The 27,500-nt window shown below is 39.4% G+C and overlaps 1 protein-coding gene across 1 annotated transcript in view; it reads right to left on the reverse strand.

The window, feature by feature from the left end:
* Window positions 1-24,620, reverse strand: part of galntl6 (polypeptide N-acetylgalactosaminyltransferase like 6) — a 246,903-nt gene extending 222,283 nt beyond the window's left edge. The window contains exons 1-2 of the mRNA XM_036574903.1: window positions 24,489-24,620; window positions 4,555-4,801 (exon numbers count right to left, since the gene is read on the reverse strand). Of these exons, the coding sequence (XP_036430796.1) occupies window positions 4,555-4,801; window positions 24,489-24,547 (306 nt within the window). The 5' untranslated portion in view covers window positions 24,548-24,620. The remainder of the gene's footprint in view (window positions 1-4,554; window positions 4,802-24,488) is intronic.
* Between the last annotated feature and the right edge of the window lie 2,880 nt (window positions 24,621-27,500).

The raw sequence follows: 27,500 nt of genomic DNA on the forward strand, positions 1-27,500 counted from the left end.
CACACCAAAACCACATGTTCCCAATCCCAGTCCAGAAGACCCCACACTGAGCACATTTTTGAGCTTTTTTAAGCATTTTTGATGTGACTCATTGACTAATTAATAAGGTCTTTGTGGGCTCGGTCAGGTGTGTGGAACAGAGAAATATGTAGACCATGAAATCAGACTGGGATTGGAAACCCCTGGCTTAAACAGTAGTGGAATGTGGATAATAAAAACAATATTACAACATTTTTGTGCATTTTAACATTTGATGCCTGAGAATTCTATTTTAGCCAGACAATTAGCGCATACTTCACTGAATTTTATTACAATTGATTTTAACATTCCAAAATCAATCACCACCTTCAAACTGACGTATCATGATGCATTAATGCATTTTTACATGCCTTAACAGGTCAGAAGGACTTTAAACATCTAGCCACCCTAATAAGCCATGGCAAAAGTCCAACCAAAATAACTATGCCAGAGCAGTCCCCTCCAGACAACCAATCAATCAATTATTCTCTCTCATCTCTCATTCCCCTTTCTACCTCAATTCAATAGAACCTGTATTTCTGTGGAAAGTGTTTGCCCCAGTGAACTCATGTTTAGTTGAATGCAAATTACCTGTGGAGGGATAACTCATTTTTCCAGGATATAATATGGTCACTATTCAATCGCTGCATAGCCAACAACTTATTATTGCTTCAAATTGAAGTCTACCTCAGCGTCACACCAAATTGAAGCTCCTGGTGGAAAACACAGAATTTCTCATGACAAGGACTACAAGACTAATCATGAAATAGCTTTCTTTTTCCCTGTCCACAATTTTATCAAAACTCCTGCTCAAAATAGGTTCTTCACTCTCATTGTGGGAGTTTGTGTGTGTGTGTGTGTGTGATGGGGGAAAGGTCGCTCACTGGCTATGCTTCCATTCAAATCATTCTATGCACTCTTCACCCGGGTTTCCATTGTCAGCTTGACTCGTGCATTACCATAACGCATCTCTCTGCTATGACACTGAGGGTAATTGCAATTACGACAACTCTCTTTCCCTTGTCACTTTGCAGTCAAATGGAAAGCGACGATAACGTTCCTCAGCTCTCTGGCACAAAAATAAACATGGGTGGCTTACCGAGGGATCTGAGGACAGGCGGCTGAAAGAGCCTGAGGTTGCATTACCCTCTTCTTCCTTTATGCTCTTGCCTGGTAGCTGACAGCGGCAAACCTCTTGTTATCACTGCGCTATCTGTAACTGAAGTGCAGGGCCTGGCGGTTGTCAACAGGGTGATGGGCAATGGCCCACTCAGATGGGACGCAGCTGATTGTGTAGACATGATGCGTGTAACACTCTATCGCCTGTCCTCATGCTGAATTCAATGCTGGACACTTGTTTAAAGAAATCGAGAGGAGGTTATCAGTGCTACCACACACTTATCAACATGTGTCCATCTCATAATGGTGGCATTGTGTGAACCTCCCATTGAGACTACACAGACTCTGTTTACCCTTGAGAGGGCCAGGAGTGAACTGTCAGAGGCAATTCTGCACAATGTCCTCAAAATAGGAAAGACAGCGAGAGAGAAAGAAAGAAAGAGAGAGAGAGAAAGAGAGGGAAGTAAATCAGAGGGGAGAAAAAGACAGAACATGGCATTTTCCTCTCAAGAAACAGCCACCTTAGGAGGAGGTCTGGGTTTCAAATCTCCAATCATCTGGTAGGCTTCACATTTCCTCTGGACTGATATTCAGTTAGGCTTCACCCAGTATCAATGAAAGGGGATTTTAGTGATCCAAGGGCTGATTCAATCACAGCTAATTGCTATTGGCCAACAAAGGAGGGCGCACATAGAGGGAGTTAGTCACCAGCGTTCTCAAGGGCTTATCGGCACAGCAGCAATAGCAGAGCTGTCAATTATCTTTCCCCTTCTGACAGAGGCACAATGAAAGGCAGCGATCTTTCGTTTTAGGGTTGCAAACTCCAGTTCTTTTTTAAGGCAGGAAATGTGTGACACAAGGGGAATTCAGTCTGATCTCAGAGTGTTCTTGTTCCTGCACTGCCACTGAAGATGAGTTTCCCTGCACAGCACTCTCAATCAACTAATCATATTCCCATAAAAAACTGCTGGAGAATCAATAGACTACTATCTTGCATGCGCTGCAGTACAAGACATTACACATTCAGTGAGGGCCATTAATGAAGTGGCTCTGAGGTATGAAGCAGTTTTAAATGATCCAGGCAGAGAACAAAAGCTGGGTACAAGGGCTAATAGCAGAAAGGCCTGCCTGTCACACTGGTTCTAATTGCATTAGATTCTTGCACAGGCAAGCATGCCAGATCTGTCAGATGCATTTTGAGGAGGGTGCAGAACACAAGAGGCGGTCGGCAGAAGCAGAAAGGACAAGACCCTGTACAAGGTCCACCGATATTTTTGTCCCTGTGAACACTGGAGCGGCTGCTCACTGATTTGGTCATAATGAAGTGACTGGCTTTGCACAGCGTGGCCTGCCCAGGGCCAAAGCCACGCAAACCCGGACAAAACGAATGAGAAAGAAGCAATTACTAGATGCAATAAACAGACTTGGGGTTTCTCCCCAGAGTGCTGGCAATGCATCATTGTAGCTGAAACCCAAAACAGGCAGGAACCGAGCAGCAGAACTCAAACGAAAACACACCAGCCCCTCCTGACTTCTTTTGTGCCTGGTAGGTTACAGGTAGCCACATTGCTCTCATGAGAACCATATTTTTAACAATGCAAACAGCAAACATTATTTTAGTTCTGTAATAATTAAGTTTCAAGCCAATATTTTTAAGGACATGCTGCAGCCAACCAGTAGGTCGATGTATACATTAGCATATGCAAAGATTCTCACCATCCTGATGTTTTCCTTGAAACAAGATATGGTGATGCCAATCAGTAAGTTGATGCATACATTAGCATATGCAGAGATTCTCAGCACTCTGGTGTTTTTCATGAATCAAGACATTTTACATAGAAGACATATTGCGTAATGACATGCCTGCTTCTTTGTAACATAACCAACTGGTCTTTAAAGATATCTATTTTTTCTGAAAGGGATTCATTTACACATTGTCTATAAGAGCATACTGTCTCTGTCGGGACAAAAAACCTTGTATCTCCAAAGTGGTAACTTTACAGAAGGAAAAAAACATCTTAATCTTATAATAAAAGTTAGTGAAACAAGATTTTCTTCCAAGTCATTTTGGACCATTTCTACACAATTTTAACACAATGCAAAGGGTAAGTATAGTTGACACATTATGTAAAAAAGACAAACATAGAGACATAACATTTTTACAACAGGGATGATATAGTTATTAAAACCATTGATTCAGAGTTATGCATTCAGTAAATTAAACTGCTCCTTCTTTCTGACAGAATGAATGAGAGACAATGAATGAACATTTGGTAAGAGATTTCGGTAGATACACACAATTATAACCCATAATTACACTTAACATCCTTTCTAGTAAACAAATCTTTCTGCGTGGTATTTGTTTGCCTAAAGGCAAAACTGCTGACGTTCGAAGTGCTCCTACATAAATAATCTTGTGGGATGCAAGCGCACAGTGGTGTGGAAACAACTGACATCTTGACAAACTGCATAAAGATATGTTTTTTTTTTTCCATTTCTGAGCATTTAATTTGATGCTGCGTTAGCAGACAGAGATGGGTTCTCCTTTGCAGTACTGGGTCTCTCTTTGATATTCTGGTACATGAAATTTAGGCTTTTACTTATGTACAAGTTTTGTCTGGGGGCTATTCACTGTATAGGCTGTTAAATGGGCTCAAACAAAAACAATTGCAAGTAACTGGCAAACCATAACAACAATAACTACTAACCAATGGAGAGAGTTCTTTTTCAGCTAAAAGAGACACTGTTGCATGTAAAACCTCTCCTGGAATTCTGGAAGGGCAGGTTAAACTGTGCTGTGACCACTAAACAAAGAGTAAAGATGCACAACTAAGGCTATCTGAGAACGCCAACTAAAAGGAATATCTGGGATGAGTACAGGTGCAACAAGGGGTGTCCAGGGGATATCAAAAAACTTTACTCAAAACTGTACTGAAGCACAGGGAAATCCCAAAGTTAAAGAAATTATTCACCATAGAATAAAATGTACACACCCTAAACGTAATGATCAATCAATACATGTTTAGTGCCCAAAATCTGATTTGGAGCTAGAAGGCCAATGCAGTTAAAAAGTATTGTAAGTCTAAATCTTGTTTAGGTGACACCGAGTTCTATTATATTAGCCTTGTAACTCCACTGCAAAAGTAAAGATGCCAACTTCGGACACAAAACACATCTTGGCCGGCTGACTATACTTGGGCTAAGGGGAATATTGTGTAACTTTCATTTCTCTCTATTCATTTCATCTCTATAAAGCACGCTGTTTGTCCACTGTTCAGTTAGCCTGTGAACAGTGTATGTAAAGACATGAGCTGACAGTGAACAGTGCATGCAAAGACTTGTGTCAACCCAGGCCACTCACAACGAGATGCAAATGTAAAGCGATGCACTGTGGAGTGCCAGCGGGGCTCCACTCACCTGCTCTCCAGCCTCAGGCGACTTCATCAAGTGTTTCTCCCTGTACAGTGACCACAGACCCACGTTGGGCAAGAAAATGAGCGTCACGGTGAATAAAAAGGCCATCTGCAGGACACGCTTCTGTCTCCTCTTCATCGTGATGACCCGGGCGTTGTTGCTGCTGTAAGACGGAGGGGCAGGCAGAGAGGAGCTCACTCCGGCCACGAAAACGCGCCGCCTTCTCTCACACACCAGGACAAAGTTTCCCCTGAAACAAAGGCGAGCGAGCGAGCGACAGAGAGAGAGAGAGAGGGAGACAGACAGAGAGAGAGAGGAGGTTACGGACGCTAGCGAGAGAGAAACGCCAGCTAAAGCTAAAAACGACACTGAATTAGAGGAAAAACACGGATAATTTAGCCTGCTATTTAGCTGTCCGCAGCCTCCACCACTTTAGCGGTCTTAAAATGCACAAAGCACCATTTTAAGCAGCGTTCACCTCTTTTTCTCCCTCCGCTAAGAACACGATGTCGGCAGTGAATTAAATTCGACGTCGTTTTTAACGACATCCCACGACTAGCCCTGAATGTGCCCGTTAAAAACCATGAGAAATGAAAACGACTCACTGTAAAGGCGTGTTTGCATGTTGACCGACTCTCACACGCTCGCACACACTCTCCGTCTCTCACACACGCACGCGTTGGTCGGTAATCCTCCCTCTCTCCGTAGCGGCGATGCTCAACTCTCTGAGCGACCAACGGTTTTAGCGGTGCGCGCTCCAGTTCAAATTTTGAATCGCGGCTCGCGCTAGTCCCGATTGGTGGTTCTTAGGTTCTCTCGGCATTGCTTGTTGGGTTGCTTTGCGCGTTCCGGCTCATCTGGCTCGCGGCTCTGTGCTCCGTCCTCGCGCGCCTTCCCGTCCCCTCAGTGCGTGTGCGCGTGCGGCGATGAAGCCACGTGCGCGCGGTGCCGAGCGCCGCTGCAGCCGGACGGAGGAGACGCGCCTCAGCTCAGCGAGGAGGGTGTAGAGAACGGTTACGGCTAAAGACTCAGAGTGAACACGGACAGGGGGGAAATATTGATAAAACACAAAACACATATGCGCATAAAGACACAAATACGTACAGTGGCCCCAAAAAGTGTCTGGAACATTTACCTATTGGGAACCATTGTTAAACTTAAGTGGGATTCTTTAGGGTCATAAAATGTTTTGAAAATTATATTTGTTACTGAGAAAAACATTTTTAGCACAATATCAAACATATTGACTGGAGAAGAATTTCATCAAGACTGCACTGAGGGTACTGTAAAGAACATATTGGGGCCAAATCACACACACACACACACACACACACACACATACGTAGCCTATGCGTTTGTTTGTATATGCATATATATACAACCCCATTTCCAAAAAAGTTGGGACGCTGTGCAGAGTGTAAATAAAAATAGAATGCATCAATATGCAAATCATGTAAACCATATTTTTAAATGAAAATACTACAAAGACAACATAGAAAATGTTGAAACTAAGAAATTTTATTGTTTGTTGAAAAATATATACCCATTTTGAATTTGATGCCAACAACACGTTCCAAAAAAGTTGGGACGGGGGTAAGTTTACCACGGTGTTTCATCACCTCTTCTTTTAACAACGCTCTGTAATCATTTGGGAACTGAGGAGACCGACTGCTGTAGTTTTAAAAGCGAAATGTTTTCCCATTCTTGCTTACCATAGGATTTTAGCTGCTCCACAGTTCGTTGTATTTTTCATTTCATAATGCAACAAAAGTTTTCAGTGGTGACAGGTCTGGACTGCAGGCAGGCCAGTTTAGCACCCGGACTCTTTTGCTACTGAGCCATGCTGCTGTAATATGTGTAGAATGTCATTTTACATTGTCTTGCTGAAATAAGCAAGGGCTTACCTGAAAAAGACGGCATCTGGGTGCCAGCATATGTTGTCAAAACATGTATATATTGTTCAGCATTAATGGTGCCTTCACAGATGTGCACCCCACCCATGCCATGTGCACTAATCATGAATACTGGCTTTTGAACTGTGCGCTGATAACAAGCTGAGTGGTCTTTAGCCCGGAGGACACAGGACACTTTTCCACTTCACCTCAGTTCATTTTCAATGAGATGAGGCCCAGAGAAGGCGGTGGTGTTTCTGGATCTTATTTATATATAGTTTCTTCTTGGCACTTTAGAGTTTAACTTGCATTTGTGGATGCAGCGATGAACTGTTTTCGCAGGCAGTGGTCTTCAGAAGTGTTTCTGAGCCCATGCAGTGATTTCCCCTGCAGAGTCATCTGTTTTTAAAACAGTGCTGTCTGACAACCCAAAGATTATGGCCAGCAAATACTGGTTTTTGGCCTTGTCTTTGTACTATTTTCAATTAAATATAGGGTATAAATGATTTGCACATCATAGAATTGTGTTTTTCCTTGCATTTTGCACAGCGTCCCAACTTTTTTGGAAATGGTGTTGTATACATACATATATATATATATATATATATATATATATGTAAGACTTTTTCAGAAATACATGATAATTTTCTCAAGATCTCCCAAATCAAATGTTTTCCTGAGATGTGAAGCTATCATTTTTAACCATATGGTTGCCCTCACCACAGTTAAATTGCGTGAGATGTGTATTTTACCCTTTGCTGTTGTCTGCAGCTTTTTGCACACTCTAAACAAACAAACACAAGGTTTGTTTTACAGAGCGATTGTGTCACACTTTATTTCAGTGTTTAGCAAAAAATGCATTTTTACTTAAAATGATATTCTGTTTCATTTTCACAATATTTTAAATTAAAAATCCTGTTATCTTTGGAAAATAAGATTTATGTTGTAATAATGACTTAAATAGCTTGAGTTCTCAAGAAAACAAAATTAACTCATTGTCACGCCATGTCACATTTAGGTTGTTTTGAAAGTTGTGGTAGCCATTTTTTGTTAGTAGTTTGTAAAATCTCATGCATTGTAATTTTCTGAACTTCAGAATCAGTATCAGGATCAGTATCAGAAAGCTTCAGTTCATTGATGGGATCATTGAAGTCACAAGATATTTTGGATGCAAATCTGCAAATAAACTGTTCAAACGATAACGATCTAAAACACACATTAAGATAAAGCACATATTAACCAGCAGCCACACTACATGTACACACTACAACACAAACATGCACAAAGGGGAATTCCACTTTTTTCAAAAGCTCCCCATGATGTAGTGGTGAAGGTGTAAACAAAGTCATTCAGAGTGATTTCATGTGAAATGCTCCATTCTGGAGGAACTTACAAGCCGCAATTGCTCACACTGGTGATAGGAATCAGATGGCCGAAGATTTTAAATGCCTCTAAAATCTCCCTCACAGAAAGGTTTAAATGAAATGATTATGACTGCACTGCCTGATGCCTGAGACATTGTTTTTCAGTACTTTTGACATAAGCTTTTCGGCTACAATGTGTTTTTTTTCTTTAATATATTCATGGTGGAGAGCTTCATGCAGGGTGTTGAAAGGCAAAACAATAGCCATTTTTTTCACATTTTCCACTATTGTATCATCTTTAGCATTACAATAAAAAAGCCTAGTAGGTTCACTGGTTATTTTGGCTATATCTGTGTTGTTGACACCGCATCGCCTGTTTTCTATCACCACCACTGTAAAGAAATCTGGCTCAGTAAGTTTCTTTACAATGAACCATTTCACAACAACCACTTTGGACAACTTTGTTTACATTTAAACAAATAAATTGTGAAGAAATTTTCTAAAACAATGAGTGGAATTCCCCTTTAAACAAATACACACACAAATATTAACATAAACAAACACACGCACTGAGATACATATACATTAGCACACATACAAATGCACCCTCACACAAACATTCACCTCTGGTTTTCTTACCATCTGAAATTGCATCACGCTGGGCCAGATTTTCACCAACTTTCAGATCTTTTCACTCACACTCATGACTTGCCTTTATGTTTTTTCATACTGCTTTCATATTCTTCATTTCTGTCTGAAGGATGCTGTCTGTTGGTAGGCTATGAGGTTGCTACTCTAGAGGCATCTGCTTCTTTGAAGTTGTTTGTTTATTTATTTATTTATTTTGAACTGGATGCTGCGATCTTCGATGGAAACGAAGGTGAGAGGCAAACAAAGGCTGCCACAGACACTTTGTTTATGAAGGGAATCAATATATGCAGGGGTTACCTAATACTAATCGCTGCCCTTATGGTCTTTGACAAGTCAGAAAAGAAACTCTGTGAATGTTCGAGAGTACAACCCACAGTACAACTACAGTACAACCCAGAGTCTAACCCACCTAACCTATTACTACTCAATATTTTAAACGAGGTAAAATCATCAGCATGTTGACATGGCTTGAATTAGAATTTCCAAGGCCACCAACAGAGGGGGCCAGTGATCATGCCCTGCTTCGCAAACCATCTGAAGCGACTTATTTTCACAGCACACAAGTGATATACCGATTCATAAAGTGGAATGATAGTGGAAAATCCCATCATATATAATTTTACTTCTATTAAAATGGATAGCCCAAAGCAGGAGTCATTTCCCTGAGCTCACAAGTCGGTTCAGTGCAACCTTGAACCAGAACTTCATGCATAATGACCTTCACTTTATGAGCTGGTGCTCTCTATCAATTTTACACACCAGATACTACCATATGAAAAAGGGACACTTCATTGGAGACAGCTGCAGCAGTTCAAATGCTACATTAGCCTGATTCTTGGCAAATGAATAGACTGGTAAACAGATGTACTATATGACCAAAAGTATCCAGACACCCCTTCTAAGTTGTGAATTCAGCTACTTTAAGGTGCATTGCTATTGCTGCCCTTATGTTCGCCATATGTCATTACCAATAGAATCTGAGTAGCCTACGGTCACTCTGCCCAATGCTAAGTGTTGGCTAAAGGGGCTCCCCAGCATTGGGCTGTGAAGAGGTAGAACTGCGATCTCTGGAGCGATGGAGCTCCATTCAATATTGGGATGGGCTGAAGTTGTGTTTGTGATGCAGAACTAATCATCCAACACCACTACCTGACCTCACTGTGACTGAATGCAATCAAATCCTGAAAGGAATGTTCCAACATCTAGTGTAAACCCTTCTCAGAAAAGAGTAGAGGCTCTTACTGTTACCCTTGATTTCTGAAGAAACATCAGGCAAGCAGGTGTCTACAGACTTGGAAATGTGGACAAAGGCATTTAGTTGCTTGGCACAAGCCGCTTAGGAATAACAGGTGTTACCTGTCCGAAAAGAGAAAACAATATTGCTTCATGCAGGCTTTAGACAGACTAAGATGCAATCTTGCCATATGTTTCAGCACCATGGACAGCTGACTCCACATAGTGCTGCATGCTTTTGCTGATTTCTCAAATCAAGTGCTCGCAAGTTACCCTCTTAGTGGAGAACAGTGGCAGAGTAAGGGAAATACATAAATTGCATTCAGATACATTGGATACAAATAGATACAAATGGATACATTGAAAAATATTTGTTTTGGTGACACTTCATTTTGTGTGGTCCTTTTTAGACAAAATAAACACTCAACAGACTCTCAGTAACATATCAACAACATATCAATGATGTAGCAGCAGTGAATACATTCAGTAGATTATCAAGAGACTTTTAATTAACTGTGTAAATAAAATTTGTTTTTAATCTTAAGAATTCAGTGGTTTTTCACTTTAGTTGAACTGTCCAAATTCACATCTGTAGATGAACCTGAGAGGTCACTGAAAATGTAACAGGTTTAATACAGACCATCTCAACATCCTCAACAAGCTGTTATAGACCTGCTGCTGACACCATTCTGTAACTGAAGCTGTAAACTAGGTTACGTTGAGGTTCAAGTTAAGGTTAGGATTAGGGCCAGAGTCAGGGTTAGGGTTTGGTTTTGGGTTGAGGTTAAGGTTAGGGGTAGGATTAGGGCCAGGGGGAGGGTTAGATTTTGGGTAAGGTTAGGTTATGCTTAATGGAAGTAGCAAATTAGGTCTACTTCATGTCAAATTAACAATACATCTGCTTAATGTAAATAACATATCAGCAGTACATCTTCAAGATGTACTTTAATGTATTCGGATGCTTCACCACTGCTACTTCATTGATTTGTACTGATACTATGTTAAGAGTTTAATAATTATCTGCAAAGGACCACTCAAAATGTTACCAATTTTTTGATGAGATTGAACGAGCTCTTACAATATTTACATTTGTGTGCTGTTGAACTGCATATGTCCATGCTTCACCTATGAAAGGTCGAGGCAATTGATGCAAGCCTTACAGAAATCCCAATCAATCTAACAAATTTAGGTTGGAGTTTAGATTCGTTACATGAACAGGATGCTGCTTTACTGAGCTGCATGATATTGCAGAGCTAGTCAAGTTGGAAATGATAACGATTAATTTGCCACTATGCTAATTTTAGCTTGGGTAAACAAGAACAATTACACCTAATCTGCCTCAGAAGAGTGATTTTTCATATGCAAAATAAATATTAATTTCAAATATTTGAAATGGAACATCAATTATTTGAAATGGAGCATTTGTGTACGGAGCATGAACGGATGAACTGTGTTAATTTACCACTGTGTGTGTTCATTAAGCACTGAAGCTTTTACTGTGTAAATACTACATTGAAAGGCTGGAATGAAATTCTCTGAAGGCTGTGAGAGCGCGCTTGAAATTTTCACAACGAGCAGAAGTCTGTCACACACTGAGCACTCAGCAGTGGAGTCGTGGTTTTGGATGTGGATGGCCTGTTAAGTTTTACAGAAGCACACAGACTGAGAAATAGGTCAGCTGGTTGGGGCCACAGTCAACACAGCTACTTCTGCAGTCTCTCCATAGCAGTTCAGCAAATATTCGATTCAGGACCTTGGACAGCAGCCATAATAAGTAAAGTGTGCTCCAGGGGCATAACTAGGAGATGGATAGTAGTTTATTTGCTGATGCTTATTTAGCTAACAGGTAAACACATCGTCTACTGAAGCATTTAACTCATTTACACAACTTTTCTGACACATGAGCAGTCAAACGAGGAAGACTGCTTTGTGTGCTTCAGTGCTGCACGATGAAGGCTCTCTGCTTGTGCTGCATACTGATTTGTTTACTGGCTGATAATGTGCACTTTATGCTTGTAAACAGAAATTGTGTTTTCCCCACAGAAACTGAGATCATCGTTAGTTTTTAGATGACAGTCTAAGTGGTATCAAAGTTGCCGAAACTAGGCTGATGTGGAAGCTTCAAAACAATGAGTCTGTTTTATCTCAATTAGCGCACAGCTGCCCATTCATCACACCATCTGTAAAGCAAATTTTATTGGACAGGGAAAAGTAAGTACAAAGACAAATTACAAAGTGACTACTCGAGGTGACCTGTAAATTATGAAAATGAAATTTTATTATGCATCAAAAGTGCATATTACCATCAGCCTGCACTGTAACGTCCTCTGCATTGTAAATGAAAGATTAGTTTGGTAAAAACAATCTGTCAGTGAAAAAAAAGCATTTGTTGTCATATGATGTATGACAGCCTCAACCGCAAACATCCTCTCTGACATTGCTGTGATTGACTTCAACCCTCCATTTAAAATAATCCAATCATATCTCAGCAGTACATTGTCCTTGAGGTTAAAAAGAAGAGAATGCTTTGCCATGTTAATTTGGAGAATATATACATGTTGAGTCTTCAACTCCAAGATGCTAGTCATACAGGGGAACATACTGACAGGCAGAGAAGGCCATCACTGCTATGAAGGAACACAATAGCAATACGTGAAAGTAGAAATTGCATACCTTGCAAGAAGCTGCTTAGGCAGATATTGACACTATGAACCTTCAGATGAAGGATTCTTCTGTTCTGTTGTAAAAAGCCATTTTAGCCATTATTTTAGAGCAGGAAGTGAGACTGCATCCCCCATGGGACTGTTATCCCTCATGGCCACATAGTGAGCAGTTAGATCTGGTCTGAAAATCAGTTTGTAACATTAAAAATTGTCACTACTGAAACAGTACAAATGTTCAAATCTGTGTTTTCTAGTCACATACTGCCGAGCATTTCTTAAAATTAGCTAAAATTGTCACTACTGAAACTGTCACTACCGAAACAGTCACTTTTGAAACATTTAGTAGAGTTTTGGAGGCCAAAATGGGTTGTCCCCTCTAAACCAATTCGGTAGAATGACCGATACACTAACACCTGCCACATACTTCTGCTCTCTGGCCATTTTATGAGCTCCATTATACACAGTTGTATACAGAAGTTTGAAACCCCCTGTCAAATGACATGTTTTGTGGATTTTCTAGGTAAAAAAAGTTACTGCATCCTCTACAGGGAAGAAATTTAAATATGGCATTTTTCTGCAAATTTCAGTGTACAGCTTCTATTTATTTGCTTTAACATATTGAATTAATATAAACATATAAAATGTGCCATAACGTTTGCACAGGCTATATTTTATGTTTTTTTTTTATGTGTTAAATTCAACAAATAAACAGTAAATGTGCATTAAAATGTGCCCAAGTATGTTCTCTGTAGAGGATGTATTGACTTAGTAGTGAATCTGCAGTTAGAAAATCGACAAAATGGAATTTAACCAGGGATGCCTAAACTTTTGCATACAACTTTTGCAATTACAGACTGTAACCCATCTGTGGATTTGCAACAACCTCCACTGTGATTTGCAACAACATCCATCTGATCCACTGTATTGGAACTCTAGTGGTTGACTGTTTCTGCCCTTGAACTTACAACTCATGCTGTATACCTACTGGCCAGTTTGTTAGAAACCTTGCCACCTTGATGGTTAGAGAATGTAACCCATCTGTTAATGCCCAATTTATTAACTCCTCCCTGTACCCTATTTATCATTGTTCTGTCTCTGAACACAGGACTTCTGTTGACAGATATTACTTTGATGGACAGCACAGCAGGGTGAGTGGTGCTAGTATGAGTGTTTCAGACACAGCGGTGTTACTGTTGTTTTTACTTATGTCAGTGTTACTGCTAGGTTGAGAGTGGTCCACCACCCAAAAATATCCATCTAAGAGCTGCATTGTGGTGAGAAACTGACCACTAATGAAAGGCTAGAGGATGGTTAATATCTCAGTTAAAGACTGTTAACATTAAGCCTCTGTCTTGTCTTGGCCTTAACAAAATTTGGACTCAGTCATGTCTCAGGGTAAGGTGTACTCAGAAATTGTTCCTGAGACCAGTTAAGTGTAATGCCTCCCTCTAAGGACACTGGAAACTAAACTTTTTCTATCATTATTGAATATCAACAACGTTTTCAAACAGAATAAAGCAATAGCTTCTATACATGTTTACATTAAATCTGTTCTGCCGGTAGAGGATCTACTTGATTCTTTCTGTGATGGCTTAACTGGTTATTATTGGTTTGTTCAAGTTCATTGCTTCCAAAATTCAAACATCCCCTGAAGGCAGATTGGAATATTATTATGTTTAATACATTTTTAATAATAATTTCAATTTAATAATAAAAATGATTATATGTTGTTTGGTTTATATTCACTTGCCTTTTAGATGGTGATTCTGAAGAAGTTAACCTAACCACCATTTTCGTCCAGAAGTTACAATGCAAAGTTGGACTAAGACTGTAATATAATAATAATTAATCATATTTTTAGGCTTATTATTTAATGTTATATTTGACAAAATATATTATTAAATATAATATTATCTAACATATATTTATCAAAATATATCATGTATAATGAATATACATCTTGGTCTTGACTAAGATTTGATGTATCCAGGTCTTGACTCGGACTCTAATGTTCTTGACTACAACACTAGTCCAGTGTTTTCATGAGGTGAGTTATTAGCCCGAGGGTAGGACCAAAGGGTCAGCAACTACACAGTTTTTAGCCCAGTTATACAAGTTGTAACTGCCATGTTTGGGGTCTGATTCCTCAAACCTCTCACAGCTAATGTACAGCGACAGCTGTGTCTTACACGTATCTTTCACATGCCATTAATAAGTCTACTAAGCTTATTATCTCTGATGATCAAGGGATCCTGACAGAAAAATAAATGTAATGAAAAATGACAAACACCAAAGGTTTAGAAAGTGTTCCAGTTCTGTTTGATGCATGAAAAAAAGAAAAAAAAATCTGCTAGGAACTTGAGAGAGACAAAAATAGTACGGGTCCGCTAAATTCAGCTACTTGTGAAGTGATGAAGTGTCAGTAGCGTTGGTGTTGATGCAGTGCAGTCATGTGTGGAGATGATGTTCAAGACAAGCACAATTAGTTATTCTAATCACAAAGCACTGAGCTAAATGCCACGCTGACGGCTAGTTGTGAAATGTGAAATGTGACAAGTGAGCCTCTACTGAGATGACAGACAAATTGGTGCCTGCGGGAGAAGGATCATTTTGAGCTGAAAACACATAGACACATAGACACATAGACACACAACACTCACGCACACATCACGCATGCGCATGCATGCATAAACGCGCACACAGCTAAGGTTCTGGAGTGGGTGGATCGATTGAAAATAAGCGAAGCATGAAGTACACAAACAAAGAAGCAACATGAAGTATATGGAATCAGCACATACAGTAACTAAAAGCACAGTCATGCACACACACACTTAAAAAAAAGCTTAGCAAAAAAAACCTCTAATGCAGTCATACTGAAAACTGTCCCATTCTTTATGCAGGACTATAAATGAAAATGAACCTAGAACCCAGTCGATATCAAATCTAAAGTGTGCTAATGAACACGTGCACAGAAATGTTGTAATGGAATCCACTTAAAAGAAAAAAGTGATAAGTTAAACTGTGTGGGGAAAAAAGTATGTATTAAGCTTTGATTCTTTTATCAGAGAATCATCGTAAGGGACCCAAGGCTAAGCACAAACTTTATTCATTAGACAAGCCTTTGAAGTGGAAAAGAGACTTGACAGTCTGCATGAATGCATAAATCATTTCACAAAGAGCCGAGCCATTTCATAACATGCATCCATCTGGGTAAAAAAAGGTCAGCCTTAATAGAGGCTGTGCCTGTGTAGTTACTGAGGAATTAAAGTCAATGCGAAAGAGATGTTCGCAGATGGACTCTGTCTCAAGCCCTTAGACACACACACAAGGCACTGTGCAAAGGTCAGAGACCACCCTTTTTGTCTATTTCCAGTCAATATAGCAATTAAATATTTTTTTTGAACACATAGAAAATGCAACTAAATATAATATCAATTTTTTCTGTACTTAGTGCATGCACCCATTAAATTTATTACAGCTTTTTAGGAGAGTGCTTTCAGTTTTTTCAAGAAAGAAGACATATTTCTACAACTCTAAAGTTAGGTCTTACAACTTTGTTGCATTTTTTTGCATAATCAAAGTAATCCCAATTACATATGTAGACTCCATAAAACCTTACTCCACAACTCAGATGTTCACTTTTGGTGTTCTAGTGCAAATTTTCCTCTTTTTTGATTATTTTGTCTTCTCATAGTGGAAGGACAGAAACACCTGTGGATTTTTTTCAGATCTGAAGCAAGAGTGGAGCTTTATTTTCTCATTTCTCTCAAAGATGAAAGCTTTAAGCACTGTTTATCTGATGGTGACAGTGTTGGTGGTCTACCAGGTCATGTATGGCTGTCAGGAGTCCCATTTTCTCTTTATCTTTTCATCATTTTCTGAGCTCCAGTTTTGAAAACTCCTGTTTCACTTATTTTCCTTTGACTTCCCCGTTCCTTGTGCAACATCTTATATCTAGCATCCTCAGGAATATCCACTTTAGCCACGTTAGATTAACATTAGAAAAATCAACAGTCAGCGAAGGTGTGTTTGAGTATTTCCAAAGTGTGAATGTTGTTGTTTCTGTGAAGGAGAACATAATGTCAGTGAGACATTTGGGAGCACCTTTTATTGGAAAGACACTGCAGCAACTTGGTGGTTTTAAGATTAGAAGAATGGAGCAGTTAAAGTGGCTGTAGAGTGCACCAAAAGAAAAGAGGGGCATTATACATGTGATTTTATACATAGTGTTTAAGGCTTTTGTGGAATTTTATGTTAAATTTATTTCCAGTTGTATTATGTAAAAGTACAGGTTGTGGTCCATCTGTTTCCCTATACATCATTTGTTAAACCACTTTTACCCCATTCATCAGCGATCAAGACACCCTGGGAACCACCAAAGAGCAGGTATTATTTGGGTGGTAGGGTTTCTCAGCACTGCAGTGACACTGATGTGGTGGTGGTGTGTTAGTGTGTGTTGTGCTGGTACAAGTGGATCAGCCAGAGTTTTTAAACCCCTCACTGTCACTGCTGGACTGAGAATAGTCCACCAACCAAAAATATTCAGCCAACAGCGTCCTGTGGGCAGCATCCTTTGGCTACTGATGAAGGACTAGAGGATGTCCAACACCAACTGTGCGGCAACAGATGAGCTATTGTCTCTCACTTTACATCTACATGCTGGACCAACAAGGTAGATGTGTCTAATAGAGTGGACAGTGAGTGGACACTCCAGCAGCACTGCTGTGTCTGATCCACTCATACGAGCGCAACACACACGGACATGCCACCACCTTGTCAGTGTCACTGCAGTGCTGAGAATGATCCACCACCCAAATAATACCTGCTCTGTGTTGGTCCTTTGGGGGTCCTGGCTATTGATGAATCAGGTAAAAGGGGGCTAACAAAGTATGCAGAGAAACAGATGGACTACAGTCCATTGTAGATTATAGAACTACAATGTGCACCTATATGGTAAGTGGAGCTGATAAAATGGCCAGTAAATGTAGATACAAGATATGTGTACTTAATAAAGTGAGCAAGTGAGATCACAGACATCTGTGGCTGGGAGTCCAAGAGAGTTGGCTGCTCTGGGTGGATATGGTGGCCTTCCCTCTCCTCCAATCACTCAGCTTGCTTCTAGTCAATGTGGGTGTCTTTTAGCTGACGTAACAGAGCTGGCAGTTAGTAAGTAAAGTCTAGTCAGTAAAGTTAGTCTAAGCCTGTACATCAAAATATCTTCAAGGTTATGAATAATATACATATAAGCCTAAACCTTTGACTTGTAGTGTACATTTTTTAAAGTAATTCTAATATGTTAATTCTGTGCAATGCACAGCTTTCAAATAATTGGTAAATTAAATTAATACATTTTAAATGTACCCAGAAAAAAGGTACTGTGCAGGTGCATTTTGCATTCATCGATGTACAAGTAAAGTAAATGTTCCCTCAAAGGTGCAACATCTTAATATCCCAGGCTAATTACATACTAGGGCTTATTATTCAGTAATCACAGGGACTTCAGAGTAAACTGGCTGAGCCATTCTTAGGTTATAGAAGTGTATAATAAAACTTTGAATGATGCATATTTCTATTTTCCCATAACCTAATTTTTTAAAACAAAACAATAAATTAAAAAGCCTGGAAACAAGACTGGGTGTGTGGAGTCAATACAAATTGAAAAATAGAATTGCAATGGATTGTGGTACAATTATGTTTCCTAACCAAAGCTACTGAAGATGTATTCTTGAGGGTACTACCTCAGTGACAAGATGGGCACCACTCCAGTGATAGCTCAGTACCCTTTTTTCTGAGAGCGCAGAATGGTTTCAAAATAATTTAGAAACCTGTATAATATCAAGAATGAAATTATAATAAAAGTAATGTCCTGTATAAAGTAAAAATAATTCATTGCACTTCAAAAGTGGTGATTAACTACAAAAACTAGATAAATAGACAAAATATTATTGTAACTAGATAATTACTGCATATTAGTTATCATTCAACAAATTCTTTTCCCAAACTGCTCCAGACACTGAATAAAACACAATAAAAATATATTTTGATATCTAGGTTAAAAGATGTACATTTACATTGTATGCTACTGCTGTATGTAAAACAACAACAATTAGTAATATGATAAATGATTATAAACTTTTGAATTGTAGTGTACATATAGTACCTCCATGTACCATCCAAGAGACTGTGAACAGAGCGATAACTCATTGCAGCATTGTGTGCAGAATCTAATGCAAACAACCCATTAACAGGACAGGCGTAACACACAGGCTCACTAACAGGTCCCACAGCTCAGCGGTTTGTGGCCGTGGCCTGTTCGCCTGTTCGCTTCGCTGTGTTCTCCACGGAGCTCAGAGGAGACAGCAGCGGAGAGCAAAGCAAACCCAGCTCCATTTAATCCCTCTTGACTGGAAACAGGGATTTGTGGGTACGCTTGTTAACCGGACACCACTGTTCCACACAGTGGTACAGAGCACATATCTAAAATTACTCGCTGACTGAATGCACTGCCATCGTCATGCCTCACACTGTGCACTTCTGCCATCATCGAGAAAGCTGCTTGCTTTGTAGGTTGTGCTGGATTGTGCTTGCTGTTTACTGTTGACAATTATTTTTGGATTTTGCCGATATTATTCCACTGTGTTCAATTTTTTTTTCCATATAAAACAAAAATAACATGGGTTGGCTGTCTACTTCACTTTAGGGAGAATGCCTCTTGAGATTATCATTGTTTATGTCTTAGTACCAGTGGCAGAGGCAATTCATCAACCATCCAATATGAAGCCTGAAACAAAGACGGGTCTAAAGACAGAGCTCCTTATTTGACAGTGATAGTCTTCTACCTTCTCCATCCTCTGGACATTTCTAGTTATTTCAAGCTATTTCATAAACATGGACACTTGGAATAAATCTACTCTCTGGCTCTGTATAATGGAGCCTCTCTAACTTTGCAATATTTTAGAAAGAGACTAATCTCTGTGTTTGTGTTTGTGATACTTTTAATGTGATGGTTTGACCAACAAACTAAATTGAAATAGTAATCCAAATGTAGTCAATCAGCCAAGACATATTTGGTATCCATAGTGTGCTTCTTTAGTTCTATACTCGAGGTACAAGGCAATTCTTGCTAACACATAATGAAAGTTATGGTCACCAGGCATGCCTAAATAATTTTATCAGCTCCACTTACCATGTAGGGGCACTTTGTAGCTCTACAATTACAGACTGTAGTCCATCTGTTTCTCTACATATTTTGCTATTATTCTTGCTATTATTATGCATATTTCCTTCACCCTGTTTTTCAATGGACCCCCTCAGGACTACCACAGAGCAGGTATTATTTGAGTGGTGGACAATTCTCAGCAGTGCAGTAACACTGACATAGTGGTGGCATATTAGCGTGCAATGTGTTACGCTGGTATGAGTGAGTCAAACACAGCAGTGCTGCTGGAGTTCATCAGTGCATGTGTACCATGTGCCTGAGAAGAAATTGTTTGGAAAAACTGTGTTCTGGGTGATTCTTGTTACAGACACGCCTAACATCCCTTCATTCCATGATCTCAGTCCTCTGAAAGGCACACAAACATGGCGGAATGTAGTGGTAAGCACCCAGTGGCACCAGATAATGGACAAAAAGTGTGTTGTTCTTCAAAAACCTTCACAATAAGCAAAGAAATAAAGCAATAGTTAATACTGGAAATACTATTCCTACTATTTCTTTTCCCAATAAAAAAAACCTGTTACTGATTAAGGGGATGAAGTTGGATGCAGAGTTAGTGGTGTTCCCTTTGGAATGATAATGCAGTCAATGTGTTGTAAACTGTTTGACTCAATTGCCAGCTTTGGTAACGCTTTATTTGGAGTGGTCCTTTGTAGATGATTAATAAACTCTTAACAGATTATCAGTAACACATCAACAACATCTCAGTATATTACTTACATTAAGTAGACGTAATGTTAATATGTTACTTCCATTATGCAAAACCTAACCTTACCCAACCTTAGCTAAAACCTAACCCTAACCCTGGCCCTAATCCTAACCTTAACCTTAACCTCAACCTCAACCCAAAACCTAAATCCTAACCCTCATATGTTTTTGACATGTTACTGAAAGTCTGTTGAGTGTTTGTTTTATCTAAAAAGGAAGACTTGAAATAAGGTGTCACCCCAGCTTTGCGTAAAGAATCAGGCTCATACAGCCTCATTATTTCGCAAGCTTGATCTAGCAATGCTGTTAGATGAACCATACTCAGAATTTGTGTGTAATTTTAGATAAGTACAGCTAACAATGCTTGTGAACTTTGAAGCTAACTACCTAATAGATGACTAAATTAAGCTGCAGTCAAAAATATTAATTGCCAGCATTTAAGCCATTTATGAATATTGTTTTATTACTGGATATCAGAATTGAACCCTTTCACAGATAAAGTTTCATTACTCAAATAGCCAGATTAAGCATTGCTGACTACCACACAACTCCAAAACATAATATATCCACCAACAGTTGGCAAGGTGTTCTTTTCATCAAATGCTGCTCCTTTTATTCTCCACACATACCTTTGGTGATGGTGGCCACAGAGGTCCATTTCTACCTCATCAATTCACAGCACCTGTTTATAAGATGCCTCTTATTGATCTAGACTCCATTTTGCATACTTCATGCACTCATGTAATCACAGATGAGGTTTCCTTTTGATGACTCTTTCATGCAGATCATGTTTGTGCAAGCTATGCTGCACAGTAGGACAGTGCACGACCACTTCTGTATCACCTAAATCTTCCTGTAGGTCCCTTGGTGTTATATTGGGGTCTTGATGTGCCTTCCCTTGCATTGTAGAAATTCAGTTTTACTGACTGCACTCTTATGCATTTTTTTCTAAATGCTTCTATTTTGTGGAAAGGCAATATGCATGTGTAGAATATATATTTGGATCACCCCACCTGTTTTATATCTAATTCCCTCTGACACTTCTTCTGCTATTCACTCACTCCTACAGAAAATCATGGTTCAACACAGCAAGTCTCATACTGTCTCTGTGTTTTGGCTGCACTTTGGCTGCACTCACAGCATGGACAAATTTCAGATTTAAACAAATTATTGCAACAGCTAATGTTTTAAATATTAGTCCCTAAAATAGAGGTTTTTAATTAAAAATGTACATCCAAGTAAAAATGGCAAAATAAGTGTCCATTTTAATCATAGCTGCTAATGCTGAGGCATTCTGCACTGCTGTGATGAGAGTCAGTTAAATCGCACCAACTCAGTGCTTTTTGAGCGCAGATGGACCAGCGGAGATGAAAGCTGGGGATAAACCCTACAGCTGCCATTCAGATCGATGCAGCAGCCGCCTGCATGTGCTGTGATAAGTGTTGGGCCCTTCAGAGCTTGCTGGAGGAGAACTCCCAGGTTGAGCTCCAATTGAAAATACATCTCCTGGCTGAATTTTACAGAGTCAGTTGATGCTCTCAAAGGAACTTCACCTTAAAATTCCAGTATTGTGGAGAATTAATGAGAGCTAGGAGGGTAATGACATCTGGCTAACTGGTTCCCACTAGTTTTAATTTGCTGTTTGCTTTGGTGGTGTGTTCCAGAGAAATATTTAGCTTTTTTTTTTAGGTGATGGATCCATTAAGTCTCCTGCACTTCCCTACTGGGGTGAAGAATGCTCAAGTCACTTTCACTGCACACTTAAATCTGATCTCAGATTATTTTTCTCCACCAACCAATTCCAATTTCTGCGTTATTTAATTGCTAAGATGTAAACAACGTCATTTAGAGTGATTTGATACAAAATGGAGTCTTGTAGAGAAACTTACTGACTAGAATTTCTTTACAGTGGTGGTAATAGGAACCAGGGGTACAATGCCTACAGTACAGTGGAGATAATGGTAGAGTTGAATCTAAAAAAAATAAATGTTCTTTGGGTGCTGTTTTATTTTATGAGGCCTTACATATAACCAAGGCCAGACTGAGACAGTTGTTCAGGCCGGGAATCATTGCAGGACTCACAGGCCACACACATACTCACAACTGTTGTATCTCCATGTTTAGTATGGGTTTTTATATGCATGTTTAAGGTAATACAAAATACCCTCCATAACTGCCCACTCCTTAATGTCCAGCTCAGTCACCTAAACTGTTCCAGATTTTTTGATACACACACTTCATGGTGTACATACAGTCCTTGAAATATTGTACTTGAAATAAAGCTCTCTAAGAACCCAACTTTTAACAGGCTGTAAACACAAGTTATTATGCTTTCTACGTTTTTCTGTACATATATGCAAGTTACTAACAATATGGTGATCTTATTTCTTTACATTAATAAACTTTTTTTTTTTAATTATTAGGTAAACCTAATGAAAGCTGTACCTGGAGCTCTCTCTAAACCTGAAGGTGTCTCATACTCTCTTTCTGGTTGTGTACTGTATCTTCACCTTTGCAAAAAAAAAATAAATAAAAAAATGAAAACAAAAAAATAACTGTCAATTTAATTTTTGACAATTGTCAATTGTCAGTTTCTGAAGTATCTAGCACTATATAGCATCACCAAACAATGTATGCAATGCATACTGTGTGGCTCAGCTTTACATCGTGCCAGGATAAAAAAAAAGAATATTGTATGATATATGAAAAAAAAGCATCTAAATCAGATCCACACTTCATATAACGTATGCTTTTAAAACATCCATGAATGAGCAATTGTGCCTAAGTTTCTTTCATGCCAATCTCAATCATCAAGGCATATCTTCTGAAGAGTCACAAATAATCAAACTGCTACGTACTGAACTGCACTTTTAAGAGTATATATCCATATTTTATGAATTTGGGCTGCACAATGAAGCATCAAATAAGATTATTTAACTGCTAGTTAGCTAGCTACAAAACACAACCAAAGCATACCTAAACTAAACGAAATAGTTCTTACATGGCTGACCTGTCGCTCCTTTGCTGAATAAATCAGTGTTTTTTGAACACCTAGCAGCTTCTTCTTTGAGTACTTTTCTGTTTTTCATCCTTTCCCTCTCCGCGCCACCTTTTCTTTTCCTCTCCATTTCTTGGTGAGACACGATAAGCACAAACTTGCTATCTTTATTACATGCGTGCGAGCGGGTAATGAGTGTTTTTTACATGCTACGTCACGACAGAAAGACGTGATTTGCCAAAAATGACTGCAGAGACAGCGTGTGTTCACAAGCTGTACTGTGTGACATCGTCTAGCCAGGTCGTCCAGGCAAGCTGACAGGCCAGGCAAAGGGGAAATCTCCTGTTTCTCCTGATATGCATGCCGTGAATATATTCAAAAACTACATTTTAGGCCAATTTTATTTTATTTTATTTGATTTAAAAACCAAAGCCATTTTATGTGAAGTAGCTTTTGCATGCATTAATCTCTTCAGATGTCTGGTTCCTATTAACACCTCCGTGAATGATTCTGACTCAGCATGTCTCTAAAACGAGGTACTTCACACCACACCACTCTGAATGACTTTGTTTACATCTTAACCACTAAATGCAGAAATGTTGAGAAATCAGTGGAATTCTCTTTAAGTTAAAGAGCAGGAAATGTAAGTCTGGACATCCATAACAACAACAAACAGAGACAATAAACATGCTTCTTTGGAGTCTGCCACATCCAGACCAGTACAAACCAGATTCCTCTTTAACTGAATTCCATGCTAAAAGTGTAGCAAATCCAGACGTCTTTGAAGAACTTAGGACATCTGGAACAGAGATTGGATGGGCACATTTGATCAGATTAGTTCCAAAGTTCATGGATCAGTATCATCTTAGCCATTCCACAAAACAGTCAAATTTGGCAGACTTGCGAGACATAAGCCACAGCCAAAGAATATAAAAATCAAACAGAGCTCCCTTAAGGAACATGACATCAAATACAGCAACAAATGTGAAACTTTACGACAGCTAGGCTCAAATGCAAAGGACCATGAGCAGCAATTTACACGCAGCATGCTTTCTGTATAAAACCACAGTGCAAAGGCACAGACTTAATGATAGAGTAGTGCTTTTCAAATGAAATGAATCGAAAGTCACTAAAGATAGAGAGTAAAGATGGTAAATTACAGAGTACCGTCTTCTTAAGTCTGCTAAAGCTTTGGAACAGAGGAATTCCTACCTTTCAGCTATGCAAAGACCCCAAAGCACGAGGCAAAACACAGGCTGTAGAGGATTCATTGGAGAGAAATTTGCATCCTCAGTCGGCAGAGTTGTGAAAGAAAATCTTTGTGAAAAGAAATAAGAACCACTGGTCGTCAAACATCACTACCACAGACTGCTATGAAAACTTTACAGAGAGGTAAGTACTTTTTCACGGTGCATAGTCAATTACAAAAAAAACTCTGCATGTCTTGCTTTTATCTCTTTGAGATGAGTCAAGCTCTGCTAAGTGCAAGGTCAGTCTGGCTCTGTGTGATGTGCTGAGTTTGTATGTTAGCGGGCCCTCTTGCCAGAATTATGACTTTGAGGTAAAAAGGTATAAAGTTGAGTAACTGCCTGCCATGAAAAGTGAGTCAATATGTAACTTTGAGGGCTCACACATCACAGTTGTTACACACCATTTAATTCTGCACTGACTGTTGTAAAACACACTCTACGAGGTATAACACAATGGTGTAAAATTCCACAAGTTTTTGAGGATGTCAGTGAGAGTATATGAGGAAACAAGTTCGTTTACTACATGCAGTGTGTTGTGCAGTCAAGAGTTTTATGCACAAGTTTTAATCTGGCTTACTGGCAGAATTCACTTCATTATCCCCAAAATATGGCTGTGGGCTCATACTACTCCTTTTTTCTGCTTGGTTAGAAAATCCGGTAATTTAGTGTGCAAAAGATTTTTTTGGAACACCAGTGCGCTCTAAAAACTAGAGTGTGTAGGATTCATTTTTGGATGCTAGATTCCAGAACTGGTGAAAGCCTGTTTCTGCCACTGGAAAAAAAGATTTTATCATAATAATGAGATCCTATCCCACAATTATGACTTACTATCTCATTATAATGACATTTCATATTTATGACAGTATCTAACTGTGACTTGCATATCATAAAATAAACATAATTAAGCTATTGGGTCACTTAAAGCAAAAGGATTTTAGCCTAAAGTTCAAGTCAGTCAAAATTCCAAAATATGTTTTGAACTTTGAACCAGGTTAGGTAGAATGATTCATATTTCTCTGTATGGATCTCAAACTCAAAAGTGTTTAACATAGACATTGCTGAGGATTATTAGAGAGATCATGATGGAGAAGACTGCTCATTCCCTCCAGGTCATTGCAGTTTCTTCACTTGAAATGTGCACATCATTTCTTTCAGCTGACAGTAACTGTGTGGATGTAAAATATTTTATTAATGTGGAAATGATGAACACATTGCAATGAAGTGAATTCAATGCACTGTTTTTTCTTTTTTCAATATGAACATTTGGACCTTCTGAAAATTGGCCTGGAGAATCCCTCCAAGCTGGCTCCACAATAAGGACTTGCATGTTAAATTATAGATTCTGTATGCAGTGTTCCTTCAAAGTGGGCGGCCGAGCTGTGTCCCACATATCGCTTTGAAGTGCTGGATTACCATCCGTTTAGCTGATAAAGGTGTTTCAGCGCAGAGGGAGCGTCTCCGTTTTGGGGGAGCCCCCACCCCCGAGGTTCGCCCCGGGACACTAACCACCTGCCAGCACGGTCTGATGAAACTCAGCGTGATACATTTAAGGAGGATCCCCTATGAGGAATTTGGGGTGTTGTATTATTCAGCAGTAGAGGCTGAGAGAAAAGGCCCTGTGCTGATAAGACAGGCTAGAGAGCTTTTCATTACAGACATAAACACGATAAAAGCATGAAAGAATTCTACACTGCTTCATAAGTGGTTAAGTGCATTACGTGGGAAAGTTTTTTTTTTCCTCTCCATCGCTTCTACCTCATTAAAGCAGTTTTGATCATTTTGTCTGCAGTGTTTTGCCTAGCGCTCTTAGCATAGTCACATACACATATGCCTTTTTTAAAAGACTCGTTTTAATGATTCACAAAAAGAACAATGCATAACACATTAGTACCACACTCCCATGCGTCAAAGCACTGTGTGAATAGCATTAATATCTAAACATGTAACAAAACAGCATGCATGGTGGGAAAATACTAACTGTGCAAATTACAACTTGGCAATAGCAGACAGCCTCTGGAGGAAAATACTGTATACACTGTATTGTCCGGGTAATGTTTAAAGTGACAAATTACACTGTCCAATGTGCAACATTGGAATACTGGAATAAATGAGTAGGTGCTACGTTTTGGCTCCTCTAACATCTTTATGCTGTGAAAAATAGGTGACAGAAAATCTCCCTAGACTCAAACAGCGGAACATGTGGAAATCTGTGTATGTGCGTACTGAATGCATGGACGCAGTATTTTGCGTCAACAGTCATTATGTCATACGCTCTGAACTTAATTTAAGCAGACAAAATGTTGTGCTGCTCTCTAAAAGATTACGGCAATCTAATACCTCGACTCAAATGACATATTGTTGGATGTGACAAACATGTAATAGATTGCACCAAGAGGGTATTTTTAAAGTTACATTATTCATATACCCAGCACTGCGTGCAGATTTGTGCAGGAGCGGCTAAAGGTTGATAAAACGTCCCTTGCAGGAACACGAGACGGACAGCGCCTGGCAAATGGCTCTAATTTTGTGGGTGAAAATAGATAGGGATGAATAACTAAATGTCTGGCACAATTTTTCTTGCCGTGACAGCTCTCCCTCTGGGCGTTTTCCCTTTTACATGCTCTGTTCAACCTTTTTGGAGGTGGGAAATCTATTGAATTTCAATTTCTCCTTCTGTGGGGAAAGAATACCCTAAGGTAGAATATTTGACACAAGCACATTCCTGGAATAAAATGATATCTATATCAGGCTCCGAGAGATCGCGCCAGGGCAGGAGAGCCTTCCAAGCACCCCCCGAATATTCTGAGAAAAGGCCATTAGATATGAGAGTGCTGGCAAGCTGTGGAGATGAAAAAGACATAAATTGTAGTTACAGTTCCACTTTGAGATAAAGGATAAAGGGGGAAGAAGTGTGTGGGGGTGAGTGAGCATGTTTGCGTGGTTAGGCAAGAAAATAATGTGGCAACTTCATTAG

This window comes from Colossoma macropomum, unplaced genomic scaffold (genome assembly GCF_904425465.1).
Source record: "Colossoma macropomum unplaced genomic scaffold, Colossoma_macropomum, whole genome shotgun sequence".
Lineage (NCBI taxonomy): Eukaryota > Metazoa > Chordata > Actinopteri > Characiformes > Serrasalmidae > Colossoma > Colossoma macropomum.